Source organism: Scatophagus argus, chromosome 11, assembly GCF_020382885.2.
Source record: "Scatophagus argus isolate fScaArg1 chromosome 11, fScaArg1.pri, whole genome shotgun sequence".
Lineage (NCBI taxonomy): Eukaryota > Metazoa > Chordata > Actinopteri > Scatophagidae > Scatophagus > Scatophagus argus.
In genome coordinates, this window is record NC_058503.1 from 3,335,532 (window position 1) to 3,358,517 (window position 22,986).

The window sequence follows — 22,986 nt, forward strand, 5'->3', positions numbered from 1 at the left end:
GGACAGATGAACTGAATACTTGGTGTCTTATGGACTGAGTAACAGTAATACAATTACAATATGGAGGTTGAGCATTTTCCAGGTTCCAAGCATTGTTTGGAGAGCTTTTTCAATGGTACACAAGTTAAACAGATCATTTGTTTTTCTTTTTTTAGATTAGAAGATATTTTCAAATCAATGCTCAATGCAATATTCATGCTTTTAAGAGATTAACCCTCTCACAGACTAATAATAATAATAATAACGATGATGATGTTTTGTTGCTTCTGTTTGACAATAATTTATAAAAGCTTTAAAAACACATATAATATGTCTGATTAATAAAGGTCAATGAATTCAACTGAGAGAGACAGAGAGGGAGAGAGAGAGAGAGAGACAGAGGGAGGGAGGGGAGGTACGGGGGAGAGGGAGGGAGGTAGAGAGACCCTGGCGGACAGCAGCAGAGAGGGAGGTTGGACGGGGAACAATAGAGAGAAACGAAGCCAGCTCTGAAACACCAAACAAACCGAGAGGGCGACAGAAAGAAAGAAACCTAGAGAAGGGAGATGGAGGGACAGAGAGGTAAACGGAGAACATGTGAGGACTAAAGACGAGAGGATTTTCCGGAGCGGAGGGCTTTATTTCTGTCTTTCTTTGTCGGTGGATTGTATTGAACCGGATTCCAGTATGAACCCTGCAGAAGCGGCCGAGGAGGCGCCCAGCGACCCCGACACTGATGCCTTCTACAAAACAGGTAAGAAGAGCGGGCAGAGCGACTGCAAATCAGCCAAATCTGTCACAAAGGCATCGCAACAGCGCCGAATGTCACCAAGACGCGTCTAAACAAGCACACGAAACAAGTGAACATCAGCAGAAAATCACTGGAAATGTGCTGTGTGCGATCACAGAGGCACGGCCAGATGGAGATCCAGCAGAGAGGCGTTCACGTTCAGTGTGAAATAATGACAAATGTTCCTCTCAGTGCCGCTTTTTCACGTTGTACATGGCTTTAATGTGCTATTGTGTTTGTGTGCGTGCGCGCGCGCTTGTGTGTGTGTGTGTGTGCCATACTGTGAGCTCATGTGTCTGATGCTGATGGTCTCTACAAAAGAAAGAGGAATCATGGAGGAGTCACATCACGTCAGCTCACGGGAACATCAGGCACTCTGTTCGATACGTGACTGATTTGTGCAGAATTGCCAGAGCTTTAATACGGCAGACAATGTGTGTGTGTGCGCGTGCGTGTGTGTTACACTAATGCATTTAGAAAAAAAAAACAGCAGATGATCGCTCATTAAGACTAAATTGATATAAAATGGTTGTGTGCAGAATGGAATGATTGAGACTGTGTGATGTGTGTGTGTGCTGATGTCAGGAGTGTGTGTCTGACACCTCTGCCAGAGAATAATGGCCAAACACAAGACTGCAACTGGCAAGTCTTTTCACTGGTCATCACTGATTAAGCTGCTGGCCAATCCTGGCTTCAGACTGATTTCTGTCTGAGCTGTAGTTTAAAAATCACTCTTTCAGTACATGAAATACAGAAAAGAGCTTCTTTTTATAGAACCTGGAAGCAGACGGTGGTATTTTCACAGCTGTTGATAGGACAATTATCAGATTAACAAATCAGAAGAACCATAGACAACTCATCTGCAGCAGCCCTGACAACTGATCGAATTGTTAAAGCCAATAATCAATCAAAAACAGCAAATATTCTCTGAAATGTGAGAATTCGCTGCTTGTTTGTCAAATATAATATCATAGATTTAATACATTTGGCTTCTGGACAGCTGCTCAAACAAAACACATCACCTTGGGAACTGGTGATGGACAAGTTTCTGCTATTTTGAAAACCAAACGATTAATTGATTAATCGCAGCAATAATCAATTGAGAAAACTGAAATCTGTGGCCCTAAATTATACTATAAATGTTATTTTGTTTATTTGAACAATTTTCTAATGGATTAAATGACTAATGGTATCAGCAGTATGCGGGGTGTGTTTCTCAAGAGATTCTGTTGCGTTGTGTGCCGTGGAGGCTGTATTGCGTCTGTGTGTGTTGGGTGCTCACACTGCAGATGAGGATAATTTGATAATGGACTTAAGTGTAAATGTGGTGATATAGTGTTATCACAGAGTCATTTGAATTCAAGAGTGAGTGTGACAGAAAAAGAGAGAGGAACACTGAAAAAATGACCCCAATAAGGAAATACATTTTATCAGGAGGTAGGTAGGCTACATGCACACACACACACACACACACACACACACACACACGGCATATGCAATGGTGCTGGAGGGGAGACACACCCTGACTCTCCCTCTCTGTCAGTGTAATTCAGTTTAGTAACTTTATCACGAACAATCCTGCCAAGGTAGTTTATTAAATGAAACACACACGCACTGTGTGAGACACGGTGTGTGTATTGGATAGAGGAACAGGGCTCTGTGTGAGATTTTTGTTCTCTTCATTTTTCCCATAATATTAGATGAGTGTCACTTGGAGCATTTCCAGGAGATGGACATGGAAATCTGCTGGTTGACTCATCAGTACAAACAATGAGACAATGTGCAGGAAAAAAAAAGTCTGATTCATTCAAATCTGGTCAAAGATGCAACAGCTGTAGGTGAGAAGTCAAGTGTGAATCCCAGAGAGAATTGATGGAAGAAACAGTCGAGCCTAACACTGTGGCCCAAGGTGTGGTGTTTTGTCTTTGAGCACATCAGTGGTCCATGCTTTCTGAATATGTTAGAACTTAGGGCCGGGCTCGTGTAAACACTTTGACTTGGGTTCAAACACCAGAACAGACCGTATACTGAATTTTGCCACTTGGCATTGCACTCAGCTCAGCAGGTGCTCCCATTGAGCCATTAAATAAGAGTGTAGCTGCACCATAATCAGGACAGCTGTGACACATCATGCTTTTATTTTTCACAACAGCATTTTAGCTTAACTTTTCTCCCTCTAAATGTTTAACATGAAAATAATAAATCAAATGAGACTGGTGCAGCTGGTGAAAATATGTCAGTAGCTACATTTCAGGTGCATATGGGAATTTTCTGGATTTTGCTTTAAACAGTGTAATTCATTCATCAATGAAGCAGCTATTTAAAGGAATTGCCTTTGACTTGCTGACTGTTGCTTCATCAGTCATAGATGAAACCATATTGATAGCAGAGGAAAATATTAATTCCTGGACTACAGTGTGGAGCTTTTTACACCGAGCTGCTCTGTAGGCAACTTTATATGAAGTGAGTTGAGCATTTGAAGGTACAGATGCAGCTTGGATAAAGCGACTGTGTTGTGCACGACAGTTTATGAGTTTCTTTCTGAAGAACTCAGCTGGCTTGTCATTGTGCTCCGTGTATGTTGTCTCCAAGTGGCGTTTCAGACTGTCAGAAGCTGATATTTTCAGATACACAACACACAGGTCTCCCCTTGCTGCCCACCGTTGTACCGGTGAAGCCGAGGGTGATGTGTGCCTCGTCATACTTTTTTGCCCTTGCCTTGGAAGTTGTGCTTTGAGTTGGCAAAGACTCAGCATCTGCTGTACGTTTGCTGGGAGCTGTCTCACAAACTTGTCACCCCCCCCCCCACCCCCAAAATTGCTCCAACACCCGCCCTCAGTTCACTGCACTAGACGGCTTTTAATTTGAAATAGATACCAGATGGGTAGATTTGTATTAATAGCATATCGCTGTAACTCTAGGAGGGCAAACATAGTGGATCAGAACAAGTCTTTGTACTAAATTGCTGTAGCTTGTAACATAACATTAGACAGCATAACCTAGACCAGCTTGTTACTGACCAAAGTTCCCTCTCTTGGACATCAGTCAGAGTTGTATCAAAGCTCTGTGCGTACGACTCTCAACTCTGGTACATCACGACAAATTATAGGGAAGGATCACACTGGCACTGAACTCGTAATCCGAGCTTCCTGCTAACTATCCACGTGCTGCTAGCTCTCTTCACCTACACCTGACAAATGCCAGTTCAGTTGGTTAGCATACAATTAAACCAGTTTAAACTTGTACATGAATCAGCCATAATAATCCTAATAATGACAGTCACTACATGATATGATATTCAGAAGGCTCTTGTGTTTTTGTGTTGACAGCAAGGTTCATTGTAGTACTGCACCAAACAGTTTTAATTGGAGATGCTCCAGAGCGTTTCTCCATTTCTTTATTGGCCAGTATTCCTATGATTAATCATGACCAGTGTCATCATGATATGATTTACACCATACCGATTATCATACCAGTTCTGTCAACAAAGATATGTATTTGCTGAAATTCTGCCACATTATGATTTTGATTGATTCAGCTAAAGGGTCTGGGGTTGATATGAGATACGATCATATGCTCATTTAACACAGTCAGTTACAGAAGAAGCTGCCAGAACTTTTTTTTTCTGCTTTTGGCCATTAAAAAAGAAAAGGAAAAAAAACAACCCATAAACAATTGTAACCACACGTTTTTCAGCCTAACATTGTTGAAACCCAGCAGCTGTAACAAGAGGAACAAGCTAGTGGACAGCCTAGTCAGATGCTCAGCCAGGTTTGTCAGGTTTCCTGATCTCATAACGTGCCAACTTTTTTCTGAAATCCAAAATATTCCACACTTCTGATTTATTCCCACAAGGGGAGTAAATATCTTCACTGTTTTTTTTTTCTTGGCTTTCTTAGCAGTGACACAAGACACGCATGAGTCTCACACTAAATTCCCTTCCATTTTCTTGCTTGTGCAGTACAACTTTATTATAATCGCTTGCATGATGCTTCTGCAAGTATTTCATCTAATTTGAGATATTTACACTTCTGCTGTTTTACTCTTTACTTCCTTTGTGACAAAATGTAACATAATGCATATAGTGTAATGTGACATGAGGTCAGAATAATTCTCTAGCTTTCTTTTTCAGCTGTACTGACAAAGTAAATCTGAAACCTGCCTAGATACACTACACATATTTCCACCAGTGCGTACAGTTTTTTTTTTTTTGTTTCTTTCAGTTTGACAAGTTCAGTTTTGTCACACATTGAATAAATAAATACAAAAGACTGAGCACCGGATGACAGGTTCTCTTGAATGAATGCATGAGTGTGTTCAGTATTTGTGGTATGTTGATTTTGTGGAACAAATGTTCCTCAGAAAAACATTTAAAAACCTATTAATGTCCACAGTGGAATTTCGTACCGACTTAACTGTTTCTTAAAAACATTTGCGATTTTTCTTTCTGGTACATTTAAATGAAAATTCATTTTGTTTACCAATGAGGGCATGATAAATATGCGAAAGCAAACATTTTGTTTCCATCATGTGCAGCTGCATGTCTTGACTTGCTTTCCACAGCAAATTTTGTGTTTCCACCTGTTACATAAAAAACAACAACATACCAAATATAATTGTTAGTCAGTAATATGTTAACCTGCTAGTTTATTCTGCAGTTTTTGAAGATGTGATGTCAGCTTCAGCAGAGAAGCTGGCTCTGCACTGAACCCTCATCAACTGGAGTATTAATTCATTCTTGCTCACAGCATGCCATTTGTTGTTTTTTTTAAATTATTATTATTAGCACCTTTGCTCCCACATGTCATATCACCATTGACAGTTCCAGTATTACAAATTAACTGTGTTGAGAATAATGTAAAGCAAACCAAACTGTAACTACGATGAAACACTCATTAATTTTTGCTTCATCTGTCGTGGATCAGCACTACATTATAATTGGTCATTAATGTCAGTGTGTCCCATCATTAACAGACTGCTAGCAGAATTTCCACATTTATATATAAGCTTGAAAAGCTGCAGTCAAATCAGTTTTAGATTTCGTTTCCCCTGCGTATGTCTGAGGCAACTGGTGTGTTTTTAAAAACTGATATTTATCTACTTCAGTTTTGTATAGGGAAAACCATTAAATGAATCTCAAAAAGAATAGATAAAGACTCAAAGCATATACAAGTATGCAACATGTGCCAGAATGGAATCTTGAAACACGCAGGCAAATACACACACACTCACAGGAAAGTGCAGGCAGCCCGGCTGCTCAATGTTATGCTAATCAGCGGTTTATAAATAGGATCCTAAATTATCAGACGGGAACAGGAAGTGACACAGGCATTCATACCTACACACATGCAATCAGAGAGCAGTGTCACAGTGTTTATCAGACTACTGACGCCAGCTGTCTGTCAATAGCTGCTGTTGCTATGCTACCAGAATAACCGTTAATCAGTATTTTCTCATTTCATTAGAATAACAGACATAACAAGCAGAAGTCAGTGATGTCATTGTGGTCTTTGTCGTGTTCAAAACAGGTGAAGCACAGCATCTCCTCACGCGGGCATGCTGGGAGATTAACATGAAATTCACACCGAGTGGCATCATGGCTGAAGGCTGAGGACAGAGTCCAAGTCCTGCTTCTCTACACAATCTAATTAAAAAGACCCAAGTTGTCTATTAAAAAAGCTAAATTAATTAATCTTTTATGCTTTTCCTTTTCTTCATACTGTTGCAAGATTGAGTCCCAGGTTGTGTTGTTCATTTTCCGGCAGTGAGGAATGAAGCAAGCGCTCACTGTGTGCATGAGCAGGTCATAAGAGTTCATGTTCTGAGCTAATTTACTGAAAGCCATGAATAATGTTAGCAGGCATGGAGATATTTAAGTTTGGTACTACTACTTCATGTGTACTACTACTTATCGTGGAAGTGTGTAAACTTATGGTAGACATCCCTGTTCATATCCTATTCTGAGTCCCAGTCTGATATCAGTGCTGTCTCTCACATTGGCAGTCATTGGCTTTCCATGACTGAATGAACATAATATGATAGGGGAAAAAAATAATTTTATAATGACAATGACAACTGTAAACTGTATTTAAAGTGAATCTTTACATCTGGATGATTCCCAATCTGCTGGATCAGATTGATGAATCCTTCTTAAGACCTATTTAGTTTAATGTCCTTAAGGTACGGTAATACCTTATTTCACCCTGAAAAGAAAAAAAGAATAAAGAATAACAGGTTTCACTTTACAAGGTTTCACAAGAGTTTATACTTGACATAATGGATATTATGTGTGTGGGTGCGTGTGTGTGTGTGTGTGTGTATGTTTGTGTGTGGACGTGTATTCCTGTACTTATGGGGACAAAAATCTGTTTACACAGTCACATTGTGAGGACCTGCGTTGCTGAAGACTTGCTTTAAGGTTAGGGTTAGGTTAAGGTAAGGGTTAGGATTAGGCAGGTTATCCCTCCAGGAAATTAATGTAAGTCTGTGTAATGTCCCCAAAAGAGATGGAAACACAACTATCTGTGTGTGTGTGTGTGTGTGTCTTCTAAGAATGACTGTTGACCTTTGGATGGAGTGGTAAATGTATGTGTGTTCCTGTGTGCGTTTGGGTGCTTTGTGCACACAGATATCCACATACACACACACACACACACACACACACATGGAACACTTCTGCCAATATAAGCGCTCAGACTCAAAGCGAGTGATGGGAATAAATGAAATGATGAACAGTAATTACAATAACGGATGTTCAGTTTATGCAGAGGCATTAAAACTAATGTTAAACACTGTTTGATTACAGCTTAAAGAGATCACAGTGTTAGTAACACCACTTGGACTAATACTAATCCACTTGTATTGCCAGCACTTACACAGATACATGTGATCGTGTGCTGTGATGAATACATTCATGACGATTCATTACGCTACATTAGCAGACTTCACTACAGTTCAGTGTAGCCAGTCCACTGGACATCTGCTCTCAGTGTGAATGTCACGGCACAGTTATGCAGGCAACAGTCTTTGGTTTTGAGACTGTGAAAGTAGTATTAGTTATAACACAATAGAATTCGAGATGTGATTACAAGATAAGAGTTTGACGAGAGTGAAAATGGATAAGGCACACAAGAGAACTGGCAAAGCTTTCGAATTAAAAACATGTAATGGAAAATGTATCTATTCATCTTACTTGTTAGTCTCATTCTCTCAAAGGTCCACATCTGGAATCGAATCACAAAAAATGCAGTTATATGTCATATGTCGTAACCACATGACTGTAGCCATTCTGACTATTTGCAGCAATCACTGCTGTAGTAGGGATCTAAGAAATGCTAACTAAAGGAATACAATTTATATTAATGCAAACAATGCTTGTCTCTTAGTCCAACCACAAGTATGTATTTATGTTCTTTAATTCATTTATTTATTTTTACAGGGACAATACATTACTGTACATAAGTGCGCTGTTGTCGGTGAATGCATAAGGCATTTACATCTGGAGCAGCTTGTCAGCTATGACAAAATAGCTGTGCACTATTTATTTTCAAATGTGAGGATGGATACGATAGAGTTTTGCAACAGAGTGCACTGAATTTAATGAGGCCATACCTCACTAATTACTGTTTAGAAACTTTCTTACATAACTGACTATGGCGAAACTGTATCACATTTTGTGGAGAAAATAACTGTGATTTATAGATTTTCATGATGGACAGATGGCTTTATTTGTTGCTTAGCTAATTAGCTTCATTAGCTGTGCAGCTTCTGGGCCAATCAGCTGACTCATTGTGAATTGGGAACTCTTGAGTATGTGGATGGACACGTCCCTGTGCTTCATAGGTGTTCTATGTCCCGGTAACGAAGTCTGCAACAAGCTGTCGTCTGCTGTAAGCAAAGAGGAAGTCTGCATTACCCACAATGCAACTCGAGAGGCCACTCAGAGATCTAGATGTGTTATACAGGTAGCAATTCATTTTCCCAAACTTTTCCAACACTCCCAAATATTTCATTTTCAAACTCGTAGTGTTCAGCCTCAACCAATGCTGACTGAGTCCTTGTGAACAGACTAAAATCAGTAGGGTTTCCCTTTAACAGTGCACTTCTGGTGCCCACCAGAAAGGAACGAACAGCATTGAAGCTGCATTCTAATGGCATTCTTGAGCTTATGTTCCAACTCCCATCTATAAAAAATGAGCAAAAATCTGGAATTTATCATTAGAAAACAGCAAAAGCCTGTTGAAAGTAAAAGTGCTTTTACAGGAAAGTGCCTCTTATCTCTGTGAATACCCTGTTTAGTCATCTAAGGTTTCCACATACATGCTACATTACTTTAGTAACCTTGCGACTTGTTTTTAATATGATGAAATGTTTCCAGGAAACACAGAACTTTTTTTTTTCTTTTGGCAGATCAGCACACGTCTAATTTTCCATGTGGTCAAAGGGCCATGTCATGCTTGCTTCTCACAGTGGGGACATACCAGTGCCATTTGGGACTATCACGTTATTAATGTCATTTTTCTGTAAAGCAGCTTTGGTATGGAGTTAATCCCCACCACCACCAACACTTGTATGATCTGTCAGTTAACAGTTAATGCAGCTAGAACAGCCAAAGAATCCCTATAGGCTTTCTTGGGTCTCTCGTTTGAGCTTCATGAAAATATTGCAGATACAGCCACCTGGTGTGGCTGGCTGGTCCATGACAGGCCCCACTGAGAGCTCTACCAGATCCCCGCAGTGTCCCAGCTGGTTTTTAAAGGATTCATTTGCATTCATTGAAGTCACACGCTGACACAAACAAACCAATTTAGACAGCGATAGACCAGAATCTCCCGTGTTTTATCAATTTAGGGTCTAGGATGTATGGAGGTGAGGTGGGACCCGAGCACCCAGCTGTCACTGCTATCGTGCAGTTCAATCTGAAGACCTATTGTTTATTCTTCCTTTATTGCTCGAACCTTCAGTTGGTTATTTTTGTACATGCACTCACGTATTGTACAAGTACAATTTTGAGGCACTTGTTCTTTCCATGTCCACTTCCATTTTCTGCTACTTTACTGAACTCTCTCTCCAATTCATAGACAAACATTGCACTTTTTACTCCACTACATTTATATTACATGTTACTTTGCATATTTAGAAATGCTCAATAAATAGATTAGGATAATAATAATGATAATAATAATAATTATATATTATTATACTAAGAGATAAGATACATTTTAAGATAAGATACAATTTAAATGCAGAACTTTAAACAGATAAGATGTTGGTACTTCTGCCTCTTCAGAAATCGGAAATTCTAAAGTGGAGGTTCCACCCATTCTGCTATAGTAGTGTGACACTAGACAAACAGATGAAAACTCTCTGCCTCGCTGTGTGTCTCTTGAAACAGAAACATGCAAATTTGTCTCATATGCCAGACCTCCACACTTCATCATTGTGTCAGTACTGGAGGAAGGTCTCCAATTATCATTCTAGTAAAGTGTAAACAAAAACAAACAAACAAACAAAAATAACGAACTCTACAGCCAACTTCTTGTTAGTTCGACATGGAATCAAAATGGGTCAGTTACAGGAACTCTGCTAGCCCTCTGCATTTCAATATATAAATATAAATATGCCAAATGTTCCAGCATCCACGACCAGTGAATAGATGTCTGGACTAAACAGAGGCAGTTAATGGATATGGGTGAGAACTGGCACACACACACACACACACACCCCATCATGCTACTTTAGATTTGTGGGTATGCAGGTTGGGGTCTTTTGAAAATACAAGTGAGTGTTACTGGCACTGATACATCAGTTCAAACAGTATGTTTCAGATTTCAGCTGCTTGAGTTTTACAGGAAGAATTATGGCCAATGAGCGGTCAAGTGTTCTGTTCCTTTAAATGAGGCCTCAGCCCTGAGTCATGATAAGGAGACTTGGGGGGAGGAGCTATACATCTATTATTCAAGAGTGTGCGTGTGTGCATGCACGTGCATGTGTGTGTGTGTGTGTGTGTAACAATAAGATGCTGCTGCTGAGCAGAGAGGCAGGGATTCCCTCCCTCCATCTCTTTGTCTCCCACTCACACGCCCAGTAGCAGATGGGTGTGAAGAATTGAGGGTGTATATATGTGTGTGTGTGTGTGTTTATATGTTGGGGGGACAGACTCAACAGAACAGAGAGAGGGAGAGAGAAGCATCTTAAGTGGATTAGCCCTTATTACCCACCAGGGGACAAATGAGAAAGAGCAACAGGGACAGAGAGAGAGAGAGAGAGAGAGAGAGAGAGAGAGAGAAAGAGAGTGTTAAATAGATAAATACAAAGAAAGGATTTCCTCTCCTCCTCCTTGTCCTCCTACTCTTTTTGTCTCCTCCCTCCTTAAAAGCTTTCTAGTCTTTGGACAGCTGCAGCCATATGGTGTGCGTGTGTCTGTGTGTGTGTGTTAGTGTAATGAGCATCCGTTTTGACTATAATCCATCACAAAGACATTTTACAGACATGTATGTTCGTGTGCATGTTACTAGCTGATTAGTGGTGCTAGCTAATAGACCTTGATGTTATTAACTGCTGTGGGCAGGTGTTTGTGTGTGCGTGTGTGAGAGAGAGACACAAAGACAGGAAGCTTTTATCCTGATTGACAGAGCAGTGCAGAGCTGTTAAAAGCCACAGTCAGACTGTGAAGCAAAAAGGAAATAAAGTGTTTGATTGTAATATGATTTCAAATGTGTTTACAGAACATAAGTCACCTCCTAACTCTCAGCTCCAAAACAAAAAAACAAAAAACTGACACGGGGAAGGAAAAGTTGTGATTGTAAACCAGCAATAACCCTGCAAGGCTGTAGACATTAACTATCTGCACTGCTGACTTGAACAGTTCCAGTCCCAGTTCCAGTTCCAGTTCACTCAGCATCAAATTTCATTTGTTCTAGTGTGTCTCGGTGGATATTTTAAAATCAGTTACTGTAAAAGCTTTGTTCCATCCACTGAGGTGATTTTTTCAGATGGGCTTTGGGCAGAGCAAAGCCACAAATGTGCTGAGTTGACTAAACTCCATAAAACCAAAAGAATCATAAAAGTTGTCCTGTCTGAACAGGTGCAACAAGACGTTCCTGAGAAGAAGACTGTCTGAGTCCATCCTCTTTGTCCTGTTTGTCCTGTTTGTCCTGTAGCGACTGCGAAAGACGAGAGGTAGCGACGCATCCAAACATCAGGCTTTAAAAGACCTCAGAAGCCTAAAGCATCTTTATCTGCCGTTTGTAGCCAAATAATTTTTGCTGTTTGAATTATGTCTCCAAACCCCCTGAAGAAGTATGGTGTGGTTTCCAAGTGGTATTATTGTTGGTGTCGCATTTGCAAAGACAAGCAAATTGTCTTCTGTTTGGCCTCAGAGTAGCAACTACCAAAAACACAGTACAAAACCATGAGTTATTCGGTCAGTCCATCTCGGAGACATGAGAGCAAATGGTGCCAGACTGCCAGCCTGACTAGATTGCCAGTCAGGCTTGCAGGCATTTTCCTGGGAGATTTCTTGTCTGGAGGCAGACATAATTGCATAGTGAAAGTGTGGTTTATATTAATAGTGTTATTATTCTATTAGCCATTAGTTTTTGTAATCAACATTTGATGCAATCTTGCTGGTTTAATTGAAATAAATGAAGCCTTACCTGTTCACCAGAAGGCTACCTAAAGCGGGGATCTCCTTCTGGCTGCTATTTATGGAGTTTTAGCCCTGCATGCTTTACTTGTGACTCTTAGGTGTCCACTCTGACTGGCCTGGAACAAGCCTAACGTTTTAGTGGAAGTTACCTTCACAGAAAAGAAGCAACAGTAATAACGATTGAGAGACCGTGTGTTTCACCTTGAGTCCCTCGAGAGGCTAGATGGTTCAGTCAGAATAGATTTCTCCCTGTTACCCAGGTTAGTTACAGCCTGAGTAGGGCTGTCAACACACACACACACACACACACACACACACACACACACTTGCAAACACACATACATTAACTTAATAGGGCTTCCTTTGAGATCACCAGTATGCTTGACCCTGAGTAATTACTCAACACCCTTCATTTAGGTGTGTGTGTGTGTGTGTGTGTGTGTGTGTGTGTGTGTGTGTGTGTGTGTGTGTGTGTGTGAAACAGAAAGATGGCTCCCCTGTGGCTGGCTGAGCTGTCAGAGAGCAGATAAGAATCCTGAGAGAGAGTCAGTCAGAGCTGTACAGCATGTTATTGAGCTCTCTTCGTCTCTTATTGACTCCTCTGTCTTGCTCTCTTTAAAGCAGAACAATATCACAGGGGCTGAGTTTATGCTCACTATGTTTTACTGTTAAAACAATTTTTATTTCATTTAATGAGTTGATGGAAATAAAATGACAAATAACAGATCTATGGTTTGAATCATTGAATCATCCTTGTTTAGGTTTGTTTAATTGACTTGTGTAAGGTTTGTCAGACAAAATAGGCAGTCTGAAGACATCACCTCAGGTTAAAATGTGAAGGGTATTTAATCAGTAGTACTTGTACAATTAGTACCATCATTTTTTTTTCTTTCAGTCTGTAAAGTTATTGTTGGAGCTAGCACTCCTTAGTATTAAGGCTGAGTTCTTCCTGCAGCAGCCCGAGTTAGACTCAGGCCAGGCCCTCTGCTGCATGCCATCCCCTCTCTCTGCCCTGCCTTTCCCCTGTGACTCTGATCGTGAGACCATATCCAAAAGTGATCCCAGGTGTAAATGTGTATGTATGTGATTGACTTTGACCAAATATTTATATGTTGTGCCGCAATGTCGAGGAAGGAACAAAGAACGCTGAAAAAAAGCTGCGTTACTTTCACGTGAACTTGACTCCATTTAATAGCACTACTGACATTTATCATCATTATGGTCCAGTGTATACACTATATGACATTGCTTCTTTCACATGACACATGATGTCTATATTTAGTGTTCATTTCTAAATTACATGAAAACATCACTGTGGTCACCAGCAATACGTTGGGCCTCATTTATTTGAAATGTTCTAAGAGTCGTACTTGAAATACCATCCATCCATCCATCCATTTTCTATACTGCTTATCCGTCAGGGTCGCGGGGGAGCTGCAGCCTATCCCAGCTGACTACGGGCGAGAGGCGGGGTTCACCCTGGACTGGTCGCCAGTCAATCGCAGGGCCAACACACAAAGACAGACAACCACACACTCTCACACTCACACCTAGGGGCAATTTAGAGTAGCCAATTAACCTAATGTGCATGTTTTTGGTATTGTGGGAGGAAGCCGGAGTACCTGGAGAAAACCCACGCAGGCACAGGAAGAACATGCAAACTCCACATAGAAGGGCCCAGACCGGGATTCGAACCTGCTATGAGGCGACAGTGCTAACCACTGCACCACCGTGCCGCCCTACTTGAAATACCTTTGGAGAGAAAATCAAACTTTTTGGAAGACGAGATCATCGGGGTAGCGGAGAATGATGCCAGGCAACATGTATTATTCAGTGGAGTGGAGTTCAAGTCACTTTAATAATGAGGCCTATGGCACAGCCTGTTGTTACATATTTGCAGCTCTAACCTGTCCATGTCCGTGGGCTTTTGGTTTGTCGTTTTAGTTCTGTTCTGATTTACTGTTCTCTCCATGTGCTAACACCAGGGCTGTGTATTAGTTCACCGCAGTCACTAATTAGCCTGTTCTCCTGTACTACACAGCAGTAAAACTCTTTATAGGCTGCTCTTCGGTAAAGAAGGAAACTACAGTGTGTTTAGTTGTGTGTATGTGTCTGAGAGTGACAGAGTGAGAACAGATGAGGTCTGAGAAAATCGTGTTGTTGGTAAATTGCAATCACAGTGGATTAAAGTAATGAGGGATTTCTTGTCTGACTAGTTCTGTGTAGTTTGCTGGTTATCTGCTGTAACACAATACCAACACTGACCTTTGGCTATGGAAGAGGTGCCACTAAAACATTTTTACTTTTGATATGTTTATCCCCCTGTGTGTTGTTGGTGTTAACATGTGTGCTTGTGCTTACTTGTATAGGTATGTAGGCTACATATGACACTGCATCGATTGCTATACTTTTCATTAAATGTTGTATTTACTATATAGTGCTGTCTGAAAACCTCTCATGAAGCTAAAGCTTTACCTTTTACTCTACAGTCAGGTATTTCCGTTCATTTTACAAAACTATAAGCTGTACCGCAGCCATGTTAGTGACAGATGGAGTCTAGCTCAATTCATGGCCCATCTTGAACAATCACTCTTGCTGCAAAATCATGGCTTCTAAAGTGTCGTCTAAACCACTGACAGTGGTCACTGGGAGAGGTGCACATGATATACAGGCACCCAGAGATGAAATCAGTTTCTCAACCAACTCTCAATTAGGCAGCAAATAACTAACAATTCCAGAGACATTCCAATGTCTAACAATTCCAGGGGAATTAGGGAAAATCCTGCTATGTCTGTTTCCAGTTTATCAGTAATGCTAGTTTTATTAAGCACAGCATCAGTTCCTGTGCTGACAGATTCAGAGAACTTTTCTTGCTCCCTTGAGCCGAGGGACGAGGAGGCAGCAGAAACAATTAGGTTATTAAAATCTTTGTAGCTTTTCCACTGGCACTAAAACTGACAGAGATCTACGTCAAGGTAAAAATTGAACTGAAATGAAAATATGATGCCAGGTTTAAAAAAACAAAAAAAGAAAACCATGAGGAGGGCCATGGGACTCCTCTTGCAGGAAGAAAGGGTCAGTTTGTGTTTGGAAATAACTAGTTTGTACCATGTGTTGTCTGACCTCGTCAGAAGGGAAAAATGTTTCTAGATGTTCCAAACAACCACAGTCGAGGGTGTAGTGAAAATGCAGCAATCAAAGAGACAGTAAAATCATTCAGATATGGGAATAATCCTACACTTGTTTTCTCTCCCAGAATTCATTCATAGTGTTTCCTTTGGTTGTACTTTGGTTAAACATGACAGAAATAGTTGTGCAAAACATCTAAAAGAACCACTTCAAACAATACTTCCTTTCCCACCTCCACACAGCCAAGTCACATGAGGTAGGTGTAAGTGGGATTTACACCTACTTCATACCTACTTCAGATTCTGACGTCAAGAAGGTGCGAGGACAGGGGGTTTTCGAAGCTATATGACCACCTGACTGTACATGGCACTCCGGTTTATGGTCACGTGATGGAAGCAGGAAGATATCATGACCTTGATGTGTGTGGGCCCTGAGTTGACTACCCATCCTGCCCCTGTACCTGGTCAAGGCATCTTTTGAATTCCCTCATATAACTATGCTAACCAAAATCCCATCTCTGGTTATGTCTTGCAGCCAAAGCTTTCACTTATTGTTTTAGACTGGCCAAACGTTCTCTTTCAATATTCAGGTTTCACTGTTGCATTTCCAGTTAAAGAAGTGACTAGAGGAATAGGAAAAATGTAGATTTTGTGCAGTGTTGTTGAAGGTTATTTTCATCTTTCGATTGTTTTTGTTATGTCGCTGTCTGGAGTGACTCATTTGGTTTTGACCAGTATGGATGATTGCAAGTCTCTGAACACAGAACTCCCATCCAAGAGTCATATCCATGCACTGATATCTGCACTGTTGATATTAGAAAGTTATTCCTAATAGCTAGGTCAATATTATGTCAGAAAATCTGAAACTTTATACCTTGAAATTAAGGGATGACGTGCTGTAAATGACCTGTAGACCTGTTGATTGATTTATTGACATGTTGGTGTACACGCTTCTTGATTGTTTGTGTTAAATGTCTGTTTCGCTGTGAGGCTTTTCAACTAGCTAGTTTACTGGCTGCTCGTCCTTCGTTTAACTTCACGTAAGCTTAAAAAGTTGAACCCCTCAGGCAAATGAAGATTTAGTATGCTGTGGTTTGGCCTGAGTCACTGAGTTTGTGTGTGCATGTGTGTGTGTGTGTGTGTATATGTCATAGATGGTTGGAAAACACTTCAGTGCAACCACAAGTAGCTCTTTGCAGGAGAGACACACTGCAGTTGTGTGTTAGAGTGAACTTGAGTCCTGAATTTCATTCATTTTCAAAGTTCTCTTCATAGTTTCCATGCAGACAGAATGAATGGAGCAGCTGGGACCAATTCACAATATTCTTCTTTTTATTCTTCACTTTCTTGTGTTACTTTTTAAAAGTGTTTTATGTGTGATCATTTATTTTATTGCTTTTCTACATCTTTATCCTTCCTCCATTGTTTTGTTGTGTTTCTACTTTCTCCTGGCATTCATTTTTATCTTCCTTTCTTTGAACCAAATACTAATTAAAGCTCATTCATCCTCAGAGGAGGCTGTGTAGGCGCACACACGCGCACACACGCGCACACACACGCACACACACGCGCGCGCACACACACACACACACACACACACACAGGGACATTTGTGTCATACTTTAATTGAACGAACAGAACCAGGCTTACTGAAGTGTATTAATAGAGGAGTTGAAACGTTAATCCTTAACATTCCTCAGTTCAAAGTACAGTTATCATCTGATCTTTCGGGCTTCACAGCCATGAACTGAGAACTGAGTCTCACGGTTTCCTGCGTGCTCATCCAAAATTTGTTAGAGAATTGAAATGCTATTACTGAGACAAGCTTTGGATAGAAAAGAGTAGCATGTGTTCATCCTGCCTGCTGACAGTCAGGGTTAGGCAATAAGCCAAACTCATACCTCATCATCTCTTTAATGGCTAGTGGTGCTGCCCTGGGGTTGGGTCTATTGTATCTAGTGTATATCACATCCCTGAAGCCGTGGCTAACATGCATACTTATAGAGGACGGGTACAATCCCCTGCAAGAAGTGCACAATGCTTTGTGGCATTATATGACACACCACCAACTATCTGATTTACCTCCAAGGGCCTGAACTCTTGTTTTTACAGGGTTGCCTGATGGGCAGATACTTGTTGCTAATGTCATCACTTACTACTGCTAACTGTAGCTGTTTAGCGATACCCAGTGCTTAACTACAGCTCAAAGTCTGCTGCATCAGGACCACTGACTGTTTGCCTGCAAGAAAAACGCAACCTCCACGTTTGACCGAAACCAACCCAATCGACGAAGGCAACCAGTCAGAGGCTTGCAAGAAAAGCCGTGAGATCCATAATAACACACCCAGACTGGACTGGGAGCTCAGAGCACTGGAGGGGGAGTGTTTTTTGAACCTGCTTAATGTTTGGCTGTGTTAGTTATGTCGCCATCGCAACACTTTTTTATCATAGTGAATATGAACAGAACACCGCACTGTAGTCGACGTAAGCCTGCTTAGCGTTCACATCATCTAGGTCTGGTGGTAGACATAACTCGTGAGTGTGTTGAAAACTTATTATTTATTTACTTATTATTTATAATTACTTTGAATGGCTGACTGTAGCTAACATGAGACGTATGTTTGGCATCCTAATTGTTATCATTACATGAATTAAAAGGAAGAGATTGGTAATTACCGTAACACCAATTTGACTTGAGCCTTGGATTAGTGCACAATTTGAAGCTCTTTGTGTTCAGCGGTTTTCTTACCACAGTCCTCTCTGGTACTTGTAGCCCCCCCCCCCCCCCCCCCCCAGATAAGATAAACTTTGTTGTTCCACACATTTGGGTTCTTCAACCATGCCACAGACACATGCACAACCATACAAATCAATAGCATACAAATCATGACAGCAAGCAACCCACAACCCTTTGATTTTCCTTATTGTTGTCCCTCATTGTTACTTACTATTTGTTACTGATTTCTGGTTGTTTTAGTAGTGATTTGATCATAAGAGTTCCACATCCATCCAAGTGTTGAAAATTCAGACAGACAGTGACCTAATATTGTATGAATACAACCTTAGCTATCTAATATAACCCTTCTGCTTTCCTACAGGGGCAGTCCCCACTACCATCTATTAATGACTCAAATCATAACAAATTATGATTCTGTATAATCAAAGATGCTAATAATAATAATTCTGTTAATGGTATAAGTCACAGATCAGAAATGTGTTTGTTGTTACAATGAACGTGCCGCCTCTAAGCACCTAACTGTCACCAGGTTCTTCACACACACACGCACACACACATTCATTCCATGTCTGACCACTCAGTCTAAGTTTTTCCTCTCTACAGACAGCTGCTGTCTGGAGACTGAAAGCTGATCCAGAGAGAGAGAGAGAGAGACGGACAGAGAAAGAGGGAGAGATTCATCTGATAGCTGAAACACGTGTTCCATGTTTTAACATTTGGTCCCTTCCTGTCTTTAGCTCTGTCTTTCCTTGAGGAAGGCACCTCTGGCTTCCTGTGGACCTCTGACCCCTCTGGTTAGTCATGTTTGTGTGTCTTAGCAGGTACAACAAGTGTGTGTGCGACTGATATATTAAGGATAGTATGCAGTGAATGGGTGGTACACTGCAGCTGCCCAAAGGCCATGCAATCCAGCAGGTTCTTTTCTATAAGTGAAAAAAGACATTTGGTTTGTCTTGTGTGATATGAATTGATAACAAAGCAAAATTTATGATAAAATCATACGTGAGTATTCGCTGTAGACTGTACCTGCTACAGAGAAACAAGTAGTCACAGAAAACATTGATCACTGCTAAATGATCTCCTGTCTCTTGTCAGTGGACCCATTGTTCTATTAACAAACAAGCTTCTGTTTGACTGATGATGAAACATGTTTGCATATCATGTTTGTTTCATATGTTTTTTCCAAAATACCTGGATTTCTCCATCAAATTCATTGCCTACAGTATGCCTGAGTCAGTGAAAGTGTACGTCATGCTAACTTCAAATTACCATGTCATGCTGGGTGATTGTGACTGTCTCTCTGCTTTATTGACTGTAATGAAGCACCGTGTCTCGCTTAATGTTAGGCAAGAAGGCAGCCAAAGTGAACAATCTGCTTTCTCCAGAAAGACTAATGAGACACAGAAAACACTTTACGTCCACTCTCGCTGGGTTGAAACCTGAGAATCTGTTAATCTGAAAAGCGCTGTTACTTTGTGAATTGGAGCTAACCTATTAGCTTGTGCAGCAGTGTGCTGATGAGATGTGTAAAGAGGACTTTTCTCTTGTACTGCATTGTGAGTGTGGACAAGACAACATTCTTTTTCATAACGGGTAATTATACATGCTGTGGTTATCAGGAATGAAATGTCTTTCGCCTCTGTTGAAAAAAGGTGGAGCCAGAAATCTCAGATACCACTAGAGGTAAAATCAGTTTTCCTCTAATTTGGGCAAACACAAACCAGTGAATCAGAATGACTGGGCTGGTTTTATATCCAGTCTGCTTTTACTGAGACCAGTACTGTTTGATCCTAGGCTACTGCAAGATTCTGCTGTACTTGTTGTACAGTGTACTTGTGTGTGTGTTGTGCTGAGTCAGCACCCACCAGATGGCATCTCTCTATGTGGTTGGAACGCAGCGCAAATGATGTCATCACCCCTAAATCGAAGCTTTGATTTGATTGGTTCCCACTCAGTGAGTCGGATGGTGGAGATGTAGAAGAGAGAGAGAGGGAGTGAGAGGGAGAGAGAGAGAGACATCCACACATACAGATACATGTGCACATGGAGGCACACACACACATTTACACAGCACAAGCTGCTGCTCTCAGTTAGTCAGTTCCTTAGTAAGTGTGAGTATTTTGTTTTAATGGCCTTCACCCAACTCTGTGTGTGTCTATTTTTGTGTGTGTGTCTGTGTATGAGTGCTGCAGCCTTGAGTCTGTAATAAGAGGAAAAGCTCATTGTTATCATTGTGGAAACAGCAGGGAGAGTCTCATAGTGAGTCCATTATCCAGAAATGAGGAATAAGTAGTTAAACTGACATCGCTGAGACACAGGCAGTTGTCTCTCTAATGACTGCATTGTATATTTTCTTGCAGCAAATGTCCCTTTATGAGAAGAAGCTTCCCTATAGAGGATATATCATCTGCTGTGTGTGCGACCTTAGTGTGATGCCTGGCAAGCACTTAGCTATTACTAGCTCTCTCGCTTTTTCTGTGTGTGTGCATGTGCACGCGCAAGTTTTGGGAGTGTGGTTGTAAGAGCCAGCGAGTGAGAGAGCAGTGTGTGGTTTGTGTTGGAAGGGTGATGGATGTGGTTTTCCTCAGCAAGGGAAACTGGAGCCGAAGCCATTAAAGTGTGTGTGTGTGTGTGTGTGTGCGTGTGTGTGTGTGTGTGTGAGAGAGAGAGAGAGAGAGAGAGAGAGAGAGCAATTCAGAAAGAAAACATATTCACCCTTCTTTGTTAATATAAAGATAACGTGTTAAAATAATAGACAGAAATAAATTATTCATATTCAATATGATACAACTAATACTTGACATTATACAATTACTGAGTGCTGCTACAAGTTGGACAGAGTGTGTGTGTGTGGGTCAGTTGCGTTGACAGTCAGGGGATCAAACTATTGAAATTAGACTGTGCGATTTGATGCTGAAAGACTCAGACTCAGAATGTCGATTCCTAAACATTTGTTATGTCATTGTCCTCCAGTTACAGTAGTATAGGCTGGAAAAAAAAAAACAGAAAGCAGTGAGTTAAAAAGTCAGAGTCAGAAATGAAACGGCTAATTAAAAATAATGAGCTGTATGGGTATTGGCTACTGATATGCTGAACCTTGTCACAGCTTAATATCTTATTTGTAAAAGCCTCCAGAGAAGCGTAGTTCTGTGTATGTACAGCTAATAGACAAAAATCTGAGGAGTAAGCCATGCAAACTAATAACTTGCTGACACAATGCCAACATAACATTTGACTGAATGTCCTGTGCAGGAGATATTATTAGCTGGTATTCATACAAAATATAAGAAAAAGTAAGTATGAAACATGAGCAAGTATTGACTCTTGAAGTTAAAATTCGAAGCACTTTGGGCCAGGAGAAGTGGGAGATATGTGACCGGAGTGGGCACCCACATATGCCCACTCCAGGCATACAAAATCTCCCACTTGTGCTGCACAGTCGTTGGCAGTTTTCACTCCTACCATGAAACTAGAGGTCATTTGCTCCTACTGACACCAATCAGTGTTTTCCTCTTTAATATCCACAAAGCCATTTGTATACACATTTCACGCATGAGTGAATGAATATCTGCTGTGCTGTTAGACATACACAGTAACAACACAGCACACATGTCCATATGTAACCTATAAAGCTCAGAGAAGTTCAGTAACTTGCCTACAGACATATCAAGATAAAAGAGCAGAAATTCATCTGTGATCAGCACAATTAATGCCAGGATTTTGTTTAAACTAGCTTTGTTGCTGTTCAGATTTAGTTGTAAGGAACTTGTTCACTGCCTCTGATAATGTATTGTTCTGTTACATGTCTTCTTCACCCTTGGTGCTTGTACAAATGTGGGCTTATGGCTTGAAACACTGACTAAATGCTTTGCATACTGGGTTTCAGATTTTCTCCAGCTTGTTCTTCTTAAAAAAAAAGATCAAATAATTAGCTTAGAAAGTGTTTTATATAAAGAAGGAAATGTAGTTAGTATGTTGGTTTGGCCTCAAGACTACAAACTGTGTACGTATTTCAGTGGGCCATTTTAGAAGTAAACATGACTATTTGCAGGAAAGCTCAACGTGGTATACCTTTTAAGTGCCGAGCCTCAGCTGAGCTGAAGTTCATCTCACTGTCACAAAGTTCACTCACCTCCATGCAATTTGAAGCATAAATGAAAAGAGCAGATTTCCTATCGATGCATATCCATTTCTGTTTTGGTCAAGTAAAGAGCCGTTTTTGTGAGATTACAATGCTTGTATTGCGCAAGAACTCAATTGGTTGTCCATGTGTGTTGTCCACTGCCTCTGCTTGCTGTGCTGCAGTTCAGTATACACTCCCTTCTGTCTGTAAGACTAAAACATCTGCACATGATTGTGAAGGTCACTCTGTGTGGGATGTTTGGGTTCAGCTAGTCTGTTGGTTGGTCCCCACCTTAAAGCATCTATTGTCAGTTTAGCAGAGTCTGATCAGTGGTGTTAATACGACCTCTTGCACATTATCTTGATTCTGCTCGTTGTTGTTATTGAATTTCAACATGCAGATTATAGAGCTGACCTGGCAGACCCGTCAATAATATATTGTGTATGGACCAAGACTAAATCTCAGTGTTTACTTGTAATTTAACGGGAGTTATGCTCTAGGCTACAGTGTAGCTGACAGGCACGCCTTCACAAATGTAACATATTGCCATGTGGAGACGAAATGTGATTGGCTGCTTGT

The 22,986-nt window shown here is 40.8% G+C and overlaps 1 protein-coding gene across 3 annotated transcripts in view; it reads left to right on the forward strand.

Annotated features, from left to right (window-relative positions):
- Positions 1-441: 441 nt before the first annotated feature.
- kalrna (kalirin RhoGEF kinase a) overlaps positions 442-22,986 on the forward strand; it is a 128,861-nt gene continuing 106,316 nt past the window's right edge. Inside the window, exon 1 of one of the 3 annotated variants that reach the window (XM_046403172.1) lies at positions 442-733. In XM_046403172.1, coding sequence (XP_046259128.1) covers positions 667-733 — 67 coding nt within the window. In that variant the 5' untranslated portion in view covers positions 442-666. The remainder of the gene's footprint in view (positions 734-22,986) is intronic. The other 2 variants (XM_046403171.1, XM_046403173.1) reach the window with 2 other exon arrangements.